Source organism: Diadema setosum, chromosome 4 (assembly GCF_964275005.1).
Source record: "Diadema setosum chromosome 4, eeDiaSeto1, whole genome shotgun sequence".
Classification (NCBI taxonomy): Eukaryota; Metazoa; Echinodermata; class Echinoidea; order Diadematoida; family Diadematidae; genus Diadema; species Diadema setosum.
In genome coordinates this window covers 22059090-22081352 of record NC_092688.1, presented here as the reverse complement: position 1 = coordinate 22081352, position 22263 = coordinate 22059090, and the positions used below count along the sequence as shown (strand labels likewise).

Sequence of the window (22263 nt, the reverse complement as noted above, 5' to 3'; positions counted from 1 at the left end):
ATTGTTGAAATGTTTATGGACGGTACCTGTGATATGGCTCAGTCGGTTGCTCGTCTGCCTCCAGATCCAAATGACTCGGGTTCAGAATCCCGGGTCTAGCAGTGTTGTGTGTTGTTCCTTCTCTGGTGTAGGTAAAACACTCTAGCCTTGGGATTGGACATTAAAGGGAGATCCCGTAACATAGCAAGAAACTCCTTGATTTTAGAGAGTCACAACTAGTGCACACAAAAAAAGTTCCGCTTCATTCATTCATCGAAAAATATTCTTGTGAATTGTGATGAGCTGTTTCACTGGTTTGTTTGAAAAACAAAATAGATTGATGGCCTCAATATGGCGACATCGCCTTTGGCTTCTATAATGCCGCCCTATTCTCAAGTAAAATCTTACGAACAGAATGATGACGGTGGTGATGATGGTGATGATGATGATGATGATGATGATGATAATAATAATAATAATAATAATAATAATAATAATAATAATAATAATAATAATGAAAATAATATAATGATGATAATGATGATGATGACAATAATAATAATAATAATAATATTGGAAATATATAAATTGTCTCCTTAAGGTCAGTGTCTCCTTATTATGACCATGTCAGGGGCGGATCCAGGAATTCTGAAAGGGGGTGGGGGCGCCAAAATATTTCTGGTGCCACTTCCGGGTTTCATCGGCTGACCACCCCCCCCCCAAAAAAAAAAAAACAAAAAAAACAAAACAAAACAAAACAAAACAGAACAAAACAAAACAAAACAAAACAAGAAACAAGCAAACAAAACCCTCCAGCGCGCAATTTTTCCACTAACGGGATTCATCGGCTGACAAGTAATTTTCTGCTGCCAGTACAATCGGCTGACAAAGATATGGTTTCTTCAAAAATTAAAGGGGGGCGCCCGCGCTCCCCCTTTCACTTTTTCTTTTTATTTCTGGTTCGTTTAAAAATGGGGGGGGGGGGGGGGGGGGGCGCCCGGGGCGTCCTTCTGGATCCGCTTATATGCATGTATTGTCTCCCTAATCATAAATGGCATCCAAAGGTATTGTGGAGGAAAATAGGGGTTTTTTCCTCTCCTTTTGATATCATGTCGAAAAGAGTTGAGAAAAGTAAATAATCTATGTATACAGCAGTGAAAGACACCAGCTAGTTTTTCATGAATTTGTGTGGGTCAGGTTCTACAAACACCACAGAGTTCATGAGCGGATCCAGAGGCGCCCCCCCCCCCCCATTTACATTGCATTTTTATTTGTCAGAAATATTTTTGGCGCCCCTCCCCTTGTCGGGATTCCTGGATCCGCCCCTGGAGATGATTCTATTCTTCTGAGTTTGTCCAAGGAACTCCTTGGTTTGTCTCTCTTTTTCTCTTTTTTTTTTCTGGCAAATTGACGTACAACTATATTCGTTAGGTCTATCATTATCATATCTCAGAATTAGTGAAGTGATTATGTGCAATATTGGTGGGATCTAGAAAGAAATTATTATGATGATATAATCACTGATGTTAGATTGTTTTTGTATGTATGTTGTGTTGTATTTTAGGGAGAGTTGATTTGAGATGTTTCAGTTTATCGCATCGCAGGCTGACATGGGGGGGGGGGGGTAGAGACTAGGAACGTAGCAACAGGGAAGGTGTCTGGAGCTTTTCATGCCGTGAATGGCGTCAGTTTTTATGCCACGTTTTTATACGATTGTTCTTTACAGTTTGGCTTTGCATACATGTTCGGTTATTCATCTATCTATCATGCACTATTTCGTGTTGTTCTCTCTCTATGTATAGGGCCTACATTGTATTTGTTATGTTTCGTCATTTATATGTACAAATCCCGCACTGAATTTCCTGTAATGTTTTTAATGGACGATTAAAATGAATTGAATTGAATTGATTTGATTGAATTGAATTGAATTGAATTGAATTGAATTGAATTGAATTGAATTGAATTGAATTGAATTGAATTGAATTTTTGAAGATCCCATGTCCTCTCCTCTCCTCTCCTCTCCTTTGCTAAAACGCCGCAGTATGTTGGCATTGCATTCATGATTCTTAAAAAAAATCCTATAAAGTCACTCAGTGCATCGAAGATCATGCGTTGGGAAAGCGATTATTGGTATGACAATTTGAAAGGGCCAGTCTATAGTCAGGGGCTGTAAACTACAGTACAGGGCTCACACCCGTAAATACAATGGAATGTCCCAGACCCCTTCACAAATTCGTACCAAAGATACCAAAATAAATGAAGGAAAAAACTGATTAAAAATCAATGATGTAGTTTGGCAAAAAAACTGAATAGCTGTAGATATTGAGTATGAATTCCTCTACAAACTGCATTTTGGTTGGAAGATGAAAGCTTTTCTGATGGAATTTGAGGGGACTATATGTGACCGTGCACCTCAAAACGAACATAAAGTCGCACACACTGATTTTGTGTGAGGACTGAAAATAAGTGAAATGGGTCAACCAAGCCGAACTTGACTTTTTCATATTTTCTGAAAGAGTGGGTCTTCTTTTATATTATGCTAAAATTTGGTGTCATAAAACGGGCAGGAAAGTGTGATTTTTTAGCAGTTTATCTCGAACATTTTTGGTAGAATAATGTGATTAGGTGTGTCTTTAGAATCCCTTTTTCATTTCTGAAAAACCTTGTCCACACTCTTCACTTTCAACTCTAATAACTTTTGAAAGGATAGTGCTACTGCTTTGAAAGTTGGCATTAATTATGGACAAAATGTGTTAATGAGGCATGCTTAATTTCATTTTAATCTGATAATTCCTTCATTGTTGTTACTCTGGTGGTTTACATCCAGTTTTTGTCCCATTCATCACACAGCCAGCACGGTTTGGTAAAGATTAAGCGCTTGAATATAGACACTGTACTTCAGAGCCTCTTTTCTCAGTTCACACTTTTCCTGAGTTTGTGCTTTCTTTCCAATATTTAGGTAAGTTAGGAGAGTCAATTTGATTTGAGTTATACATCATTTTAAAGCTTAAAGTCTGTTCTTTCAGAATATGGTCTTAACTAAAAATTCATGTCTGGCGACTTTTTGCTTGTTTTGAGGTGCAGGGTCACATATTTCATTGGGTACGTGTACGGAAAATAGGTGATTTTTTTGAGTGACAATTAAGAACTCGTAGTCTGGCTTTGCGGACCCCTGGACAGAATTTGGACTGAAGAATCCACCCTGAAAATTTGATGGATGAAAGGGTATATCTCACTTATCCAGATTAGTGAAGCTGAAATACCTCATTTCTCCCAGCTATTTTACAATTTTTTTTTTGAAATTTGATTTTTAACACACATCCCTATGGGGAAATATTTATGGGTGTGAGCCCTATAGGGCCCTATAGCAGACTGATCAGCAGCTGCAGTCATGTGTACCTTACAAAAGTCACGTGACCTAAACCATTCGGACATCCGTCATGTGATTCGAGAATACAACGATCACACTATCGATCAAGCCTCATCTTTTGTTTTTCCATAACCTTCTTTATCTATCAGGCTGCCAACTCTCACTCATTGAGAGTGAGACTCACTCATTTTGGTCCTTTCTCACTCTAAAACTTTATTTCATTTGCATGCACTTCTATTGATCTCACTCATTTTGACTCCTAAATTATAGCATTGGCCTATAGGGAGTCTCACTCTCAATTAGTTTCCAATGTTGGCAACCCTGTTTTATTGATTCCATATTCAAAACAAATTCATGACAACTCAAATTACATAATATATTACAAAATCCACGATTCAGCATAACACAATTATAGTGAAATCAAGCTAAGCTGTACTTTCAGCAAAAACAGTACATTCGTAAAGAATATACAATGCACTGGATTTACATGTATATACACTGCTCACTTACTTTCGTTAAAATCAAATCGATCTGTACTTTCAGCAAGACAGTACATGCATTAAAAAAAAAATAAATAAATAAAAAAATACTAACACTGATCCCTGTGGCGGATCGATTGTCACTGTTACACCAACAACGTGAATATCATAATGATCGATAGTGAACGATGAAAATAATCACATGATGAATCAGATGATCATGTGAGGCAGCTAGCTCGGCTCTATTTAAACGCCAACGCAAGCGCTAGGGAAGCGCTGAAAGCACACGTACACACGTACACACAACCGTGAGGTCCGCCACATCACACATACACGAACACGCCGACTCGTCGGGACAGTGCGTCGGGGTAGTACAGTCGGAATACTCAGGCCTAAATTTCCTTCCTCCGATTTCCATTTTGCTTCTGAAACGCATCGTCTCAAAATGAAGTCCTTTCTAGTCGTCCTGATGCTTATTGTGGCTGTCAATGCGGGAACACTCAGGTAACTTATTTTTTCCAAAACCACGCAGTTGGTCACAATTGATTAAAGGTAAAGCTGCACAGCAACGTAGTGATTTTAATGAATGGTCGATTGTTAATGTTAGCAGGCAGCCTGGTTACGTTTAGTAGGCCCCGGGGCGCTCGCTCCTTGCACACAGTTTATATTGCTGGTCGCAGTTGAGTTAGGTGAGGCCTATTTATCTTTCTAACGTTATTTTGATAATTTCTTAACAATAAACACTGGCAACACCTGTTTATGATTATAGACGTCTATATGTTTATGAATCTGAATGGAGGTCATACACCCTGGCCCACCCTGGCCCTGGATGAGCATCCATGATAGACGGCCCATACATACACAGATCAGGGCCATCACAGGGCGGATCAAGTAATTCTATAAAGGGGGAGCACAATTTCTGTAACGTTAAAACAAGGAATGTGCGCGTGCATTTTAATTTCGCGAGTGCCAGGATTCGTGAAAATAAAATGCACACGAAAGTTCTCGTCTAGAATCTACACTGTAGGCCTATCCATTATGCATTGCATGCCAGTGGCAATTTGAGAAAATTTAATGCCACAAAAGAGGCCATCTCACCATCTGGTCCAATTTGCGAAAATTTCATGCCGCAAATATATCATGTTTTACAGTAATATTTCTGGTGCCACTTCCAGGTTTCATTTCATTTTTTCTTTTTATTTCTTTTGTTTTTAACAAAAAATAAAGGGGGGCGTGCGGCGGTTGCGCCCCCCCCCCCCCCTCTGGATCCGCCACTGCAGATAGGTTTCTAGTACACACCGTACTAATACCATGGAGCTACCTGGTAGCTCCATGCTAATACATAGTGTAGGTCACAATCTTGGCACAATTTATTCAATTGTATTCTTTCACAAACACACACAAAAATACAGTAATCATTTTCACATGCATGTTACTTCCAATAGGTGAACATGTACAACTCACCATAGAGTAGGGTAATAGCCATTACAAGAACTTGAAGAAGATTATAATCTATACCAATAATGGCAATAATGCAATATGAATTTATGATACATTCATATACCATACCATGTAAATATCTAACATTGTCTTGTTTGTCACTTTCACATGCCAGGATTCCTCTCTACAAGATGGACACCATACGTCATCGAATGGTCTACTCAAAGATTCCTATACTGGGGCTGTCTCCGATGACCCATAAGTACAATGCAGGCAACACTCCCGTGCCCGTTAACATGACTGATTATCTTGATGTGAGTTCCAGTCTTCCTGACAAAAAAATATGATGTGTACATGGAACATGTAAAGAGACTTTTATGATCACATGTACAGTATTCACATGCTTCCTGTCCTTTTGGATCATAATGATTGACAGCTGTTAAAAACCTTATAGATCCAAATATCAAAGAATCAGTTTGTTTTGTTTGTGTGTGTGTGTTTTCTGTTTTCTGTCAGGAGAAGATGGTTGGATACATAGCCCATGAAATTCAGGTAACGTACTAGCTTGCCTTCCATGGTGTCCAGGTGGACAGGAGGCAGGACCATTTATAGGTGTAATCAGGACTCTGCTCTTTTAATATGATAAGTGTATGAAGCAGGATCTTTGACATACATGAGTTGCAACTCTCACACACAGGACCTCCATTTTACATCATATCCAACTGACAATGTCAAAAGATTTCCACTGAAAATGGACAACTTGTCCCCCCCCCCCCCCCTTTGTTTTGTACATACGGCTGTATGTAACTGCACTACCATGTACGGTACATGTACATAGTGTATGCACATGAAAGACATGGATACATTGTATTCCCATCTCACTGAACCCCTTTGTGATGGTTAACATTTAAAGGGATTGTATAGTTTTGGTTGAGACCTAATTTCAGGTTTCCAACATTTTCTGGTGAGATAATGAGAAACCTCTTAAATGACATATGAAAGAGCATGTAATTTCATGAGAAATTCAACGTTTATTTGATGAAATTGGTTTTGAAATGGCTGAGATATCCAAAACAGAGCAATTCTAATTAAGTGTGGGACCCCCCTTTTATTGTCCCCGCCGAACGAGTTCGAGCAGGGGACTATGAAACGGGCTCCGTACGTGTGTGTGTCCGTGTGTCCGTCCGTCCGTCCGTCCGTGTGTCCGTCCGTGTGTCCGTCCGTGTGTCCGTGTGTGCGTCCGTGTGTGATCAAAATCTTCAATTTGCTACTTCTCTGTCATTTATGAGCCAATTTTGATTCTGTTTGCTTTATATGATAGCACTACAAGGGAGCTTTGAAACTTCTACACAGAATTTCAGTCGTGACCTTTGACCTTGACCTTTGACCTATATTGTACATTTTGCTACAAAATGCTACTCCTTCGCCATTTCTAACCCGATTTCGATTCCGTTTGCTTTATATGATGGCACTAGGTGAGGGCTTCAAAACTTCTACACAGAATTTTGACCTTTGCCTTCTTTGACCTTTGACCTTGATTTTTGACCTGTATTGTACATTGGCTACAAAATGCTACTCCTTCGCCATTTCTAACCCGATTTCGATTTCCGTTTGCTTTATGTGATGGCACTAGGTGAGGGCTTCAAAACTTTACACAGAATTTTGACCTTTGCCTTCTTTGACCTTTGACCTTGATTTTTGACCTGTATTGTACATTGGCTATAAAATGCTACTCCTTCGCCATTTCTAACCCGTTATTGCACATTTTGCTACAAAATGCTACTTCCGGCGGGGACATATATTACGCACCGCGTAATTTCTACTTTTCCTTGTTACGACTGCTGTGTTTTACTTTGTTTTTGGATGTTTCAGTCATTCCAAACCCGATTTTCATCAAATAAACTTTGAATACCTCTTAAAATGGTATGCTTTGTACTATTTCATAAGTGTTTCCTTGGTATCTTGCAAAACGTTAAAATCCCAATTTTCATCTTCACCAATACTGTACCATCCCTTTAAGAAGACACCTGATTTGTAAGTACAACTAGTATCAATTGTGATTTTTTTTTGATAAGCAAATGAACAAAAAGAGCATTAAATCTGTAAACCAATAAAACATCTAATGTGCCTCTTCAAAACTTGCAAAAGGGTATCTCATTAGTGTGTCTATGCATAGAGGAACAATTGGTTTTTTTTTTTAGTGATTCAGATTTTCCAGTTTTGTGTTTTCACATAGTAAAGCTGTTGCCCCAGATTAGTCACAGCAGTGAACAAATTTTAGAAATGTTCATTAATAGTGCTAATGTGAGAGGGAAAAAAAAATTGCCACTTATGGATTGTACATTTCTAGTAACTTGTCAGTTGTTTTGCCGTCTTATTTTCATTTCCAGACAAAATATTGAATAATTTTACATTTAGGTCTTGTCATAAACAATTCCTTTAAAGGTAGGGGATACCTTTTACAGAACTCCCAAAATGCAGCAAAACATGAAATATGAACCTCAGGGGACTTGTTTAGGCCACTGCTTAGAAATTTGGAAGTCAACAGTTATCTACAATTTGAATAATGCACAAAACTCAACTACTCAGTAGTTCTGTGTGTCAGCCACACTTAAGCCTTTTTGTTGCAGTCTTTTGTATTTTTTATCTTATAAACACAAATCTAAAAGTATAAGAGCTGATGTAATAACATATAGAGTGTGTGGCAAGAATGTATATAGAAATGTTTGTAAGTTTTGATAAACTTTATTCACAAAATATACATGATGGACACACATGCAGTGCATGGGTCTGCAAAGGTAGCCTAGTAATGTACTGGAATTTACGGTGAGCCCCGAAAAGAATTCAATTCGAAATCTAACGGTCAATAAAAATGTACTAAATGTTACCTTCCACTTTCAATACTTTATGGAGTTTCTAAAATGATACTCTCTTCAACATACCACTGTGTTTATACAACTCGTCATTTAAGGCATGCAAATGGGATTCCCTACCTTTAAATTCATTACAAGTATTTAATCTCTGTTGGCATTTAACACAGGTTTGTAAAATATGTTTTTTATTGCATTGACATTCAAAGTGAAATGAGCAAAATGTTCAGTTTCATACCATAAACATTCATCATGCTGTACTAAGAATGAATATAAAATGAAAACAATACCCTACGGCTGAAGTTATGGTTGTATATACCCCCCCCCCCCCCCCAAAAAAAAAAAAAAAAAAAAAAAAAAAAAAAAAAAAACCCAAACCAAAAACCAAAAACCCAAACCAAACAAAACAAAACAAACAAACAAACAAACAATTTTTAACAGAAAGGCAGCTATCATAGGCCATCTTGTGTAAAATTTTAACAAGCCCTTGGCCTCATAATTGTATCAACTGGTGAAGGCTAGTTAAACTAGGTTTATTTACTTTTGAAATCAGGTCATGGTAACCCAAACATGCCCTGCATAATTATAAAGTCTTGCTACAAGTCTGTCCCATTCTAAGCAACTGCACCTCTGTAGAACCACTTGAAGATTAGAAACCTCTGTCAAGGCCATAAGATTAACATTGTTTGAAGGTTCCAGTTCAATTACCCCCTGGACAATTACCCCAGACCCTTTCCCTGACCCTAACCCTAATCCTAATTGTGAACCTAATCCAAACCCTAACCCAACCTCTCACCCTAAACCTAACCCTAACCATAACCCTACAATGTAATACATTGTAGTTATCCTAACTTTACCACTAACCAGGCTGGGGGGGGGGGGGGGGGGGGACATAACAGACAGCCTCAAATTATTGGAATACATGTGCATGAAGTACTACTTGATTTCAAAATATCTTTGGGACTGTTACGAAGAGTTGGTAGAATCAGAATTGTATTACAGTGTGAACTCTGAGAATTCATGAATTGACTTTTGTTTGTTTTTATCCTTTACCACCAGGCATGACATCTTTTAAAAGAGCTGGTAGCTGGGGGAAATATGGGTGGTCCGATTAAATCGATATTCATTTGTTGCCACGGGGTACATTATAAAATAACGAATGGCGCCCATCAGCCACATGTCAGTGAATGTGTATGTCAAAACACACGCTCCATGACTCCAGTTGAGTCTTTGGCTGTATGTGTGCTTACAGTCTGTTGTACATACATGTAGCTGGATCAGTGATAAAGCTGTGACACATTTTGCTGCAGGGATTTTGGAATATACTGTATCTGAATCGGGCCAGCCTTCCCACTCCAAGGTGGCCCATGCCACCGGGTCCAGTGTTGAAGTGTAATTCACAAAGCTTGTTTTAAAAGTCATCTGTGTCTATCCTCCCACATGAGCCTACCTGAATGTACATGTAACATGATTCATTGTTCTCATTGTCACATGATCCCTTGTCAGGCCCAGTACTATGGACCCATCTCCCTGGCACACCAGAGCAGACCTTTAAAGTTGTGTTTGACACCGGAAGTGCAGATCTCTGGGTTCCGGCCTCCAATTGCTCCCTGTTGGACATTGCCTGTCGTAAGTTATCCTCACATTATGAATAGACTAATTATCCTGACACTTGATAAGTGTTGCTACTGTTTTACCAGAGGGCCTTGCCATTATATACACTGTATATGTACATGTATGTATACATATACATGTATATATGGGTAATTCCATGAAGTTGGGGCAGTGTCCATGTAGCATCGTGATATATTTGAAAAATACATTTCAGCATAACTCAATATTTATTATGCTATACATTTATTGTTTGTAGGCTTTACATTTGTATTGAGGCCACACATTTTCTTGGAAACTTTGTGCCATTCAGACTCAACTTTGATGAAGTTATTAAACAATATGTAACGGTGTCCTGTAGCATCGTGACGTGTCCATGTAGCATCGTGATATTTCAAAATTTGGTCTTAAGAGACAAATTATGGCAATTAGCTTGACCAAAATTTGATGCAATGTGCATATTTACTAGATTAGTCAGATAGCTAAATATCTCAAATTTCCTGTACATAGTTTTAATTTTAAAAGAAAATTACAAAATGTATCACGATGCTACGCGGTGTCCTTTTTTGTTACATTTGGTGGACACCGCGTAGCGTAGTGATACATTTTGTAATTTTCTTGTAAAAGTAAGACTGTGGAAAGGAGAGTTAAGATATTTAGCTATCTGACTAATCGAGTAATTATGCATATTATATCAAATTTTGGTCAAGCTAATTGCATTAATTTGTCTTTTAGGACCAGATTTTAACTATCACGATGCTACATGGACACGTCACGATGCTACAGGACACTGTTACATTTTTTTTAATAACTTCATCAAAATTGAGTCTGAATGGCACAAAATTTCCAGGAAAATGTATGGTCTCAATACAAATGTAAAGCCTATAAACAATATATGTATAGCATAATTAGTATTGAGTTATGCTAAAATGTAACACTTTGTGCCCCAACTTCATGGAATTACCCATTGTGTTTCATTTTCTACTCATTAAAGGGTGTGTACAGTTCTGGTCGAGGTGAGGATTTAGCTTTTAACGTTTTGCGAGATATTCAGAAACCACTCTATGATATGTCAAAGAGCATGCAGTTCTAAGGGGTATCAAAAGTTTATTTGGTGAATATCGGTTTAGAAATGGCTGAGATATCAAAAAACCAGGTGAAACAAAGAGATCCTAATAAAGTTGTGGCATGTCGCCTTTTATTATTAGCACTTTTTGGGATATCTCAGCCATTTGAAAACCAATTTTCATTAAATAAACGTTGAATCCTTCTTAAAATTACATGCTCTTTCATATTTCATAAGAGGCTTTTCATTATCTCACTTAGGAATGTTCAAAACATGAATCCCCACCTCAACCAGTACTGTACAGTCCCTTTAATTCATACAGTACACTTGCAATTAAAATGAGAATATTGCATATACAACAAGTATACCCCTATATGGTAATTGTATTATTAATTAATTATGTATACAACAAAAATAAAAACAGTGAGTGTATATCCCTGTAGGGATAAGTAAACAGTTTTCATGGCAGCCTTAGGGCTTGAACCACTCCTGAAGATGTATTTTTCAGCATTGGGAATGCAGTGCTATCCTGAAGGAGCATGGTGTCTCCATTAAAGCCACGGGGATGGCTAATGAGGGCAAATTAAAGCATGTTCCAGTTATGATTTTTCTGTCTAGTAGAGCAGGTACATACAGTGTGGTATTTTGTTGGTAAAGAGTAATAATTTGCAATTAATATGTATGTTGAACCCCTAGGAGGTAGTTACGATCCCCTTTGCGACATAATGTCATCAAGGGGCACCATAATTATTAAGATCGAGTGAAGGTGGAGTTTTTCTTGAAGCTCAGGTGCACATCAAGCCCCTGCCTCCTTCTTCCTGCTAAAGTTTGTTCTTAATGTCAGTTTTGTTATAAAATACCAAAAATTGATTTGGTTCTCAGTGTCCCTTGTTCAAGATCAGAAAAATCATCTGAAAAATTAGAAATACAGTGTACTACGGAGTCTATACATTCTTTTCCATACATGATTGCCCTTCGTTGTGGGGAGTGTTGTCTTCCCTTTCGTAGAAGTAATCTGGATATTTTACCATATTGTTTTATGATACAGTCTTTCTTCTTTCCATTCCATTGTATCATTGTCTCTACAGAACTACATAATAAATATTACAGATCCAAATCATCCTCTTACGTGGCCAATGGCACCGAATGGTCCATCGAGTATGGTTCAGGTTCATGTTCAGGGATTGTGAGTCAAGACACAGCCACGGTGAGCAGAATGATCTATACTTGGTTTAAAACAAAGAATAGATATTGTGGTCCTTACTATTAATGTTGGTGTTGAGACCATGTTAAATTCAAAATCAGCATACAGTACCTAAACATACAAAACGCGAGGAAATATGAATGCAAGTAATCTGTACGTGCCTGAATAAATGTAGGAGGTACTGTAGATTCAGCATGGGTACCTCAGAAATAAAACTTACCTTTCTAATGTCTCAGAGTGTAAAGAAACGTGAAGAATTTTGATATTCGTCATTGTTGTTGTTGTAAGCATGAAGAGTGTTCAATTCTTTTACAGCAGAGATAACACTCAATTGTTTCGTCTATTGCCTCCTTTTATTACGGTTGCCAATGCTCCCTGTAGTTGGGTGGACTGGCTGCCAAGAATCAGCGGTTCGGAGAGGCGACTTCGGAGCCGGGGCTTACGTTTGTGGCCGCCAAGTTTGATGGTATCATGGGACTTGGCTACCCAACCATCACCAGGATCAGCAATGTGCCCGTCTTTGACAATATCATGAAGCAGGGACTTGTAGCAGAACCTGTCTTCTCTGTCTACCTAGCCAAGTAAGTTTACCCAGTCCCTGCTCATCTTTCTCAAGTGCCTGGTCATGTGTTCTGAATTTATTTTGACCTCCTCCTCCTCCTCCTCATCATCATCGTCATACTAGTTTTATAGGCACTCTTCAATTTGCAGACGAAACAAAACCATGGCTTTAGTGCTTCAAAATAGTTAGGAAATGTGAGTTAGGGTTAAAAACAACCAGTGTAAAAATGTCAGTATAATCAAATGTGAAGTATTGTTAAATATACAAAATGTGAACAATAGTTTCTAAAATAAACAATCTACAGTTATTTTTTGTTAAAAAAAATAGTGATATCTCCTCATATTTTAGGCTTTATTGCAAGATTTTTATATGGTAGGATGTTTTGCGATACAACTGACCTGCACATACACATCAAATGTGATAACTCAAACAATTTTTAAATCACTTGAGATGAGGATTGAGCTTGTACATTTTTTTGAGATATTAAAGAAACCACTTATGAAACATAACAGAGCAAACTATTCTAGAGTACTTTAAAGTTCATTTAATAAAAATCAGTATTGAAATGATGAAATATCAAGAAAAAAAAAAGTAAAACAGAGTGATAATAATGAAAGGTGAGTCCCACCTTTTATTAGGTTTCCTTTGTTTTGAATATCTCAACCATTTCAAAACCAATTTTAATAAGATATTAGAACTTTGAATCCCTTTAAGAGTTAGGTGCTCATTCATATTTTATAACGAGGTTTCTCATTATCTCATAAAAAGGTTGGAAACATGATACCCCATCTCAACCAAAACTTTACCATCCCTAACCTTTGGAAGTTGTCAGGATGAGATCGTTGTGAATATCAAATTGCAGAGCTTTCTGTTGACAGTAAGAAATGAAGACATGTACCACATTTGACACATGAGACATTCCATTTAGTAGGCCATTTTCATTTTGCTCTTTGCCTCCTTTGTAATCAAATGAAAGCCTGTGAATAGTTTAGGACAATCACCTCATATTACATAAGAAGGTTTCTCATTATCTCATAAGAAAGTTGGAAACCTGATACCCCATCTCAACCAAAACTTTACCATCCCTAACCTTGGGAAGTTGCCAGGATGAGGTCGTTGTGGATATCAAATTGCAGAGCTTTCTGTTGACAATAAGAAATGAAGACATGTACCACATTAGACACATGAGACATTCCATTTAGTAGGCTGTTTTCATTTTGCTCTTTTTCTCCTTTGTGATCAACTGAAAGCCTGTTAATAGTTTAGGACAACCACTAGAAAACTGTTGCAAATTTTGTTATTTCTGTCACTGAGTAGCTGAAGGGATTTCAGAATTCAAAGTTAAAACATTAAGACTATGTATTAGCATGTAACGTACAATGTGTATGAAGTTATGGTAAAATGTATAACTAACCGGGTGTAGAATTTGAAATCAAATAAAGCAGATTTGGCACAGGTATGTAGGAGGAATTGTGATGTTGCATTGCTGTTAAATGTATTTTCTGTTTTGTTTTTGTTTTTTCCTTTGGACTTTGAAAATTGTAATAAATACAGGAATGTCTTCTGTATATTGGCGGGAAAATGTACAGTCAGATGGTTTTCTGTTAGTGGGAATGCTGGTAGAGCTATCAGAGAATTAAAAAAACTTGACATTGATATAAAAGGAATTGACCTGAGGCGCCACATCAAATGTGAATACTTGTGCTATCAAATATCATGCGACTCTTCCCTGTGATATGTAGGAATGCGTCAGAGGTGCCTGGAGGTGAGATTGTCTTTGGTGGTGCTGACCAAAAGCGTTACACAGGGGACTTCACTTATGTGAATGTCACACGGCAGGGATACTGGCAGATTGAAATGGAGAGGTAAGATGTTTTCTGAAGAGTCCCTTTAGTGAGGCTGTATTTTGTCATCATCACATATAATGTGATCATGTGATACCCAAGCCTTCATGTTGCATTTAGTCAAAGCCAGATGAGCTATAACTATGAATGGAATTTGATTGCCGTGCTAAAATATTAAACCTTCACGTTACATCTTGGAGATCAGATATTCCACAAATCAATGCTTTTTCTTTATTCTCAGTGGATTAGATACTTCTTTGGGATTACTTTTACAATATACTGCACTGTTTGTTTATCTGCAACTTAGCCTTGGCCTCAGTCATTGTTTGTTTGTTTTTTTAAAAACCCATCATATTATAATCATTTATGTTTTGCTACTTAATCACAGTGGAAGTGACCTCTTCAGCAAAGAGTTATTTATCATAAAAACAGCAGAATAGTGAAGAGGGTGAATGGAACTGTGATCTTGGATAGTTGATGTGATTCAAATACAAGTACATTGTACCTTTGGGATGTCATTTAAATGCATATAAATTTAACATCGTGTGGGGGCCGTTAGTTTGGAATATTGTTCACTCTGTTACGTGACTATGATGTCGTCATAATGTACGTACAAGACCCACTTCAAAGTGAATAACAGATTGAAAACACCTTTGCAGTCTTGTGTTTATGTATCAGACTCACTGTTTGTTGCTATATTTGTAAGACTGCAGTGTCTTTGGTGTCAGTTGAAAACCTCCTCACATGGAAGGACTATAGGGAAAGGATAAAGAAGAAGCATCTTATCAGGATGTTGACTGTAGTCCTCTGTCATTCTTGCGTGTTCAGTCATCCGCCCATATCCTTCAAGGTACAGTCAACCTGGCCGTGGCTGAATACAAAGGGACCAGACAGAATCCTTTAACGTACATGAATTTCAGATTACATGGCATGATTAACAAATGTTTACATCCATCTGAGTAGAATTTTTCATTGACTGTTAAAGCCAATTTTTCAACTTGGGCAAGGTCAGCTAAAGACGAGGATTATTTTATCTAGCTTGTACCGTTGTCTGTGTCTTACCTTATAGTCTTGCCATTGGCTCAACCTCATACTGCACCAAGTGTGTTGCCATCGCCGATACTGGGACGTCTCTCCTTGCTGGACCTTCTGCCACAATCAAGCAACTGGTGGAGCAGATTGGTGGAGCGCCATTTACATCTGGAGAGGTACAATCAGATAATCTCTTCTTTATCAATCTCCTTTGCTTATTGAGGAGTAGTCTTGTCTACATGCACCAAATTAGTACACATGTACATGTATTTCTATAAAAATTTTCGGTGTAAACCTGTTGAGGACGAGTACCGAGTATACTAGGGCAGGTGTCTATGGAAAATGTCTATGTTGTAGCAAAATCAGTCTGTCCTCAACAGTTTAAAATACTGTAACTTGTCTTAGCCTTACGGAGGGCGTTCGAAAATAAGAATAAAAGAATGGTTCAATGAGTTATGCAATGAGCCCAAGGTGCATTGCTATGTCAGTGCATGCATCAACTATCAACCGTCGCTGGGGCAACAAGACCTCGTATCTGAAATTTTTGTGAAAATGACTTTTCTGGATTAATGGTTAGATAATCAATTTAGTGATGTCCTGTCCAAATCCTAGCTGTCTTACCCTCAGAATAAAGCCACCACGGCATGTCAATGGAAAGACTCTCCTATTTGATGCAGTGCTTTAGCTGCCATATTTTTGTGCTCTTTTGAACATTTACTCTGACATTTTGTAGATATGAGGTCTTGTCGACCAAGCAACATAATGTCAGGCATACTTACATAAATGTAAGCCCTCAGTTATGGCTGAAATAGGCACTAACATAAAGAAGGCACCAAAACCAAGCAGGTATATACATGTACTGTATATAGGTTAAATGCTAACAAAATGGATAAGTTGTGGATTTTGTTTTGCAGGTTTGGTGAGATAGATACAGCTCTCAATGATTTGGACTGCTTGAAGTTGTCTTGCCTGGATATTTCTATCACTTATTTTTGGATTTTCTAATCTTTTCAGTACCTGATTGACTGCAACAAGATTGACACTGTTCCAGATGTCACAATCACACTGAATAAACAGAAATTTGTTCTGACTGGTCGAGACTATATCCTGGAGGTAAGTCAGAAGTAATTGTTTGGGTTTTTTTATCATAATCTAGCACAAACTGGATAATGGATACTCTTGGCCCATGGAAAAAGTGATCCTTAGAATCGTCATTTTGTTGTTGCTGGTCAGAGTGTCCTGTCTTTTATTCATAGATTTGCTGTCGCTGTTGGAATGGATGTGACCCATATCTTCATAATTAGAGTCTTTACACAATGAAAGACTATTTTATGTTGCCCTGCGCAATATGTTGATTTAGGCAGCACACAAGGGGGGGCGGAATCCGCCCCCCCTTGACGTTTCGCGCTATAATTCTGTAAAGCGAGAAGGCCTCGTCGCGAGGCTTCTTGACTTTCTTCGTTCAAGTCTCGCGCAACTTTTGAGACCAAATTTGCAACGTCCGCGCATACTTTTGCGAAGCCACGCCCATTTTTGTAACGGAATGTCGCCCCAAAACGGGCACAATTTTGTGATTTTGTGTACATTTCCTATGGAAAACAGTGCTCTGTCATGAAAGGCATAAAAACCTGATTATTTTTACAATTAATCACTTTCATTGATTGATTTTGTGCTAATTATGGTAGAAAAGTGGTCAGTGACAATTTCCAATGAAAAAACAAAGAAAAAAACAAAAGTTGAAAAACAAAGAAATACATAAGAAATTCTGAAAACAATAAAATACATAAGAATTGAAATGAGTTTTGAAAGTTTTTGTGATGTACAATTGTTGAATATGCTAAAACAGATTTACAGATCAAAAATTAGACTCTCAATGCTTTTAATTAGGCTAAAATATCACCTTGAGCTTAATTTGCATAATTAATTAATTAAAATTAGAAATTGATTGTTTCAAAAAATCTTATGACACAAACTTGTAGATTATGACGCGGGTCTCATGCATGCAAAATTTCATCGCGATCGCACCTCCGATGTCCAAGATCTCGGGGGGGCGGAATCCATCCCCCCCCCCGGCCTGAGCATAGCCAAAAAAGCGCGGCCCCTTTAGGGTTAAATGTATGCAAATTCTGTTGTAGTGAGGGTCAGATGTTTCCACACGAAGCTCCATGTGGAACAGGATATCAAAAAAGTGGGTCAAAGGTGCTCCTTCCTCTGTTGTGCAGATTTATATGATTTATTGCACATATGGAATTGAGGAAGGAAGAAATGCTCAAAAACCCGTTTGGACTGGCCTCAGATAAGAAACTTCCTGATAGGCCTTTTGTAACTGATATAGGTATATGTTCCCATGTGTATGTGTAAAAGCAAACTACAGCTGTATGTGAATGTTTGTGAAATTAAACTGAAACTGAAAGTGATCTGTAGGATATTCGTGTTGACAGCATTAAATTTATGCAGCAGTCTCTTAAACCTGTCCCCTGTCTCTGGTTTGTGTGTAGGTCCAGCAGTCATCGGTCACGATGTGCATTGTGGGATTCATCGGCCTGGATGTCCCACCCCCAGCTGGTCCCCTCTGGATCTTGGGAGACCCTTTCCTCCGCACCTACTACACCAAGTTTGACCGTGGCAACAACCGACTTGGATTTGCCACCGCCGTCTAGACGACTCTCCTCTCTGTTTCTCCTCACCGTGCTTTCAAAATGAGGAGATCCATTGTCCTTGTATTTCATGTTATCTTTTTCACTCGTATTTGAAATTCAGGGAATGTTATTTCAAACAAAAGTTGTCTCTTCCCCTCCCCCTCCCCCCTCCCCCATGAGATCACTGTGTCTTTATCAAGATAGTGGTTTCTCCCTCGTGGTTGAGAGGAGTTGAAAAGAATCATGCAGCAGTCTCAACTCAAAACTTATGATTTACTTGTATTTTAGAGCATTCTGTCTATGTGAGCCTCTTCTATTTCTTTTTGTTTAATTCCCAACATGGCAGAAAGAGCAGGAGTAGCACTTCCGCATATTTGTTCCATGAAGTGTGATGCTGACTGGATCAGTGATTTAAAGTGCTTCAATGTTTGAGACAGGAGCGACAGAGGTTTCTGGGAGGTGTATTTTATGTTAAAACGAGTTGCATCTGTCCTCTGCCTTGCCCAAACATTGCATGGGGTCCATTAAGGTGTGAGTGAGATACGCTCTTTCACTAGGTCTTAACTCTTTCCTGTGTTTATAATGACAGACCTAGTTCACACTGGCAATATTAGAAAGATTACCTTCATTAATGGCACTGTAGTACATGAGTGTAGAAGTGTGAGGACCCAACTTAACCAGGAAATGTTCTACTATGAGCACTCGGCCAGATCACCCAGCGGAATTCTTACTGCATAGCATGCTTGCATTTGCACAATCTAAAATTGATCCTCCACACAGACTTTCAGACAGCAAGCATGCTGCATGTCTGAAGACCAAGAAATAAAGAGTTCTATATTCTTATGAGTGTGAGTGGGTGTATCTGTGAAGTGATACTGTATATGACTTCCTTATAGAGTGAAGGTCTACTCATGGTATCAACTGCAGTCTAAATTACCTAAGAAACAATAGATGATTTATGTTACACATCCACTGTCACGTTTGCCACAATCGGGAATGTTTTTGTTTTGTTGTGTTGTGTTTTGAAACTGATGAAGTTAATTTCATCTATGTTTTTTATTCTGCTTTATATTTCCTCATCTTCTTGAAACGGTATGATCCATAGTCAGAGAGTCAAGAGAGACTTTCTTCTGTTAATGAGTTTTTTAGGTTAATTTATATCCATTTCTAAAGAGACAATACACTGTATAACATAATGGACAAATTGGCTAACTGTGGAATGATGAGCCTCTGTTATCTACTAAACATCATTAAAGTGTAACACAGGGCTGTCATGTTCTACAGTATAAAGATTAAGGTGTGTTTTTTTCTTATCAGTTTAATCAGGGAATACTTTGTAATGCTGTATTTTCAGTGTGGAAATAGAAAAGTGCAAATACTTACTTACAGGTACTTTATTTGTTTATATAATGTATGTGAATTCATAGTATTACTTGTTTACCCGACAGAATGCGTAATGAAAAGAATTTTCACTCTGACAGATGAAAGAAAAAAAGACAAATCATGCAAAAAAAAATTTGACAGCAATGTGCTGTAGGAGAATTTAGTAGTAGAACAAGATATGTTTAGTTTCAATTTTTGGCACATTAACCACCACAATGCGCAGTTACTTCATTGTTTTGAAAAATGTCTTATTGATTTGTCATGCACTTGTGTGCCTGTATCTGAATAGTTTTCATCATTTTTATTATGCTTGATGATTCAATTTTGTTGCTGGTGCAAGTTTCACACAAATGTCATTTCTATGTAACGATGAAGCAAAGTTCCAGAAATAGAAAGTTGCTTATGGTTAAATTTTCTGAACCAATCTAAGTGAATGAGATATGCATGTACAAAATACACATATTTGCATATTTGGAAAAGACAAAAACAAATCAATCTAAGTCAATCATAATTATGCACTATAACTCAGAGTAGATGTAAATTTAGTGCATGTACGTAGTCATACATGACTTGAAGTTTATACAGTGTTATATACGTAGGTGAAATTATAGTTCATCACGTATTAGAGAGATGTATGTGTACGTGTGTATGTACTTCAAATGAAAAGATACAGCCTCAGCATTTAAAATTGTTATGATTGATCAGGCTAGAGAATAGTGATTTCTTTGCAGTAATTGAAGAGAAAGTAAAAGAATTTGAATACTTCAGCAGTTGAAAAGATGTAATATTGTCCGAAGTGACAATTTTAAGACTCCTGTACATGGATGCAATTGTTGGTGTGAATAATTGTGAATGCATGCAGTCATTTTTCATACACATATATTTTCTCACAGTCATAGATGTTGCAATAAAGTGTGAACTCACACACAGCATACAGCAGTCGGCTCCATTAAATTTTGCCTATTTGTCTGGTTGTATTTTAGAGCAGTGTACTCTTCAGTTTGAGTTAGGCAAGCTTAATGTATGGGAATATAATTATGTACAGTATATCCGTAAGTAGGCGACTGTGTTAGGAGAGAAGAGGGAAAGGGGGGGGGGAGGAGAAGGGAGAGAAAAGAAAGGAAACGTAAAATAAAACCGCTCACTTCCTGCCACGTACATAAAAACCACAGAACTCTCTCTACACAATGCTTCGAAGTCATGATACGAACAGTATGTAACATGATATCGATGGCCACTGTTTCTATACAAACTAACCCCAACCTCGATAAACTCACTCGGGCTCTCTGCTTGTATTATACTGACAAATAAATTCTTTTCTTCCTTTCTCCTGGTAGAGGTTTCCATTTTCTAATACAGTACATGTACATTTATTATGTTGCATATGTGCAAGTTTAATTGACTCTCAGTGTTCCCAGAACTTACAAAATCAAGCGTTGAGTTTATACGGTAGGACCTATGCAGTGCAAATGCCTGTTGACGTGTTTATTCGGGATTATTATGCGAAACAAATATCCAATTATATTTTCCATATATTTCATAATTTTTCAACTTTACATTGCATTTTCCTCGCATTACTTGTACATGTGTATATGCCCCCTAGAAAAAAAACAACAACAAAGAAACAAATAAACATACATACATACATACAAACAAAACATTCCAAACCGAAATTCTGCCTGTGGCCTCATCTGTCAATCATTGCTGAAATACTAGTATGATTAACAAAAGACATAAGAATGACCTTCTCTAGATTAAGCATGACTTCCATGTTACTGATATGTTTAACGAAAGGCATTTCAGGGAAACATGCGATAGGTAGGCCCTATATCGATACATTCACAAAAATATTCCCGGTATGGACATTTTTTTAAAGCACTCCTGTCTATGGCACAACTCATTCGATTAATCGATTAATTTGGAAAATAAACATAATTTTGTTAAATTACGACAGGATAAAAGTGCCATTTTCCTTTTCGCTTAGTCCCAGACCCTTAGAACGAGATAAGGGGCTGCTCGAATTACCGATACCTATCTCGATTGACAACAAGGTGCACAACTTGTGATAATTATGCTGAAATTTTTCGCGGTGGTTTTCTTTCACGAATTTCGGGTATCACATTCAATCGCGAAAATAATGTATTGACAAAAATGAAAACACCTCATGCACGCACTGCTCCAGGCGTTACAAAACCAAGTGATTTTGACTTGCTTATTTATCATACGGTTCATCATTTAGAAGTTCCATTGAAGGTACGTTAATCCGAAAACGAAATAATGGTTGTTTGTTATTCCGATGGTTTATTATTCCGAAAACGAATAGAACAGGTTCGTAAGTGCGAAAATGATACAAGCTTCTTAAATCCAGGGAGGTGTAGCAGTACTAGCTCTCGGCTCTCTGTTTAATCTGAAAATGAAACAGGATTCCTTCTTCCGGAGGTCCCGGTTTATAGTCTGAGAGGGATATCCCTCCATTTCACACGCGGGAACTTCTGATCTTTTTTTTTTTTTTTTTTTTTTTTTTTTTTTTGGGGGGGGGGGGGTGGGGGAACGGGATTTGAAATATATCGATATGGTGCACGTGGTTCTTGTTTTTCAATCCCCAAAGTGTAAGTTTTGAAAGTGGGCTGAGCAGAGACACAGAGAGAGATAGAGAGAGAGAGAGGGGGGGGGGGGGGGGATAGAGGCAGTAGCTTCTGCATACTCGAGGAATCTTTTGCATTTCTAGCATTGAGATTCGACAATCTGGTGTACACTTTGGACGGAAAACTTCAGAAGTTTCAA

The 22263-nt window shown here is 37.9% G+C and overlaps 1 protein-coding gene across 1 annotated transcript; it reads left to right on the top strand.

Annotated features, from left to right (window-relative positions):
- Positions 1-4158: 4158 nt before the first annotated feature.
- Positions 4159-18238, top strand: LOC140227005 (lysosomal aspartic protease-like). The gene is given in 10 exon segments (XM_072307436.1): positions 4159-4332; positions 5444-5582; positions 9645-9666; positions 9669-9767; positions 11904-12022; positions 12401-12600; positions 14324-14446; positions 15495-15633; positions 16472-16570; positions 17956-18238. Coding segments are annotated over 10 exon segments (1161 nt in total). The 5' UTR covers positions 4159-4273; the 3' UTR covers positions 18118-18238.
- The last annotated feature ends 4025 nt before the right edge of the window (positions 18239-22263 follow it).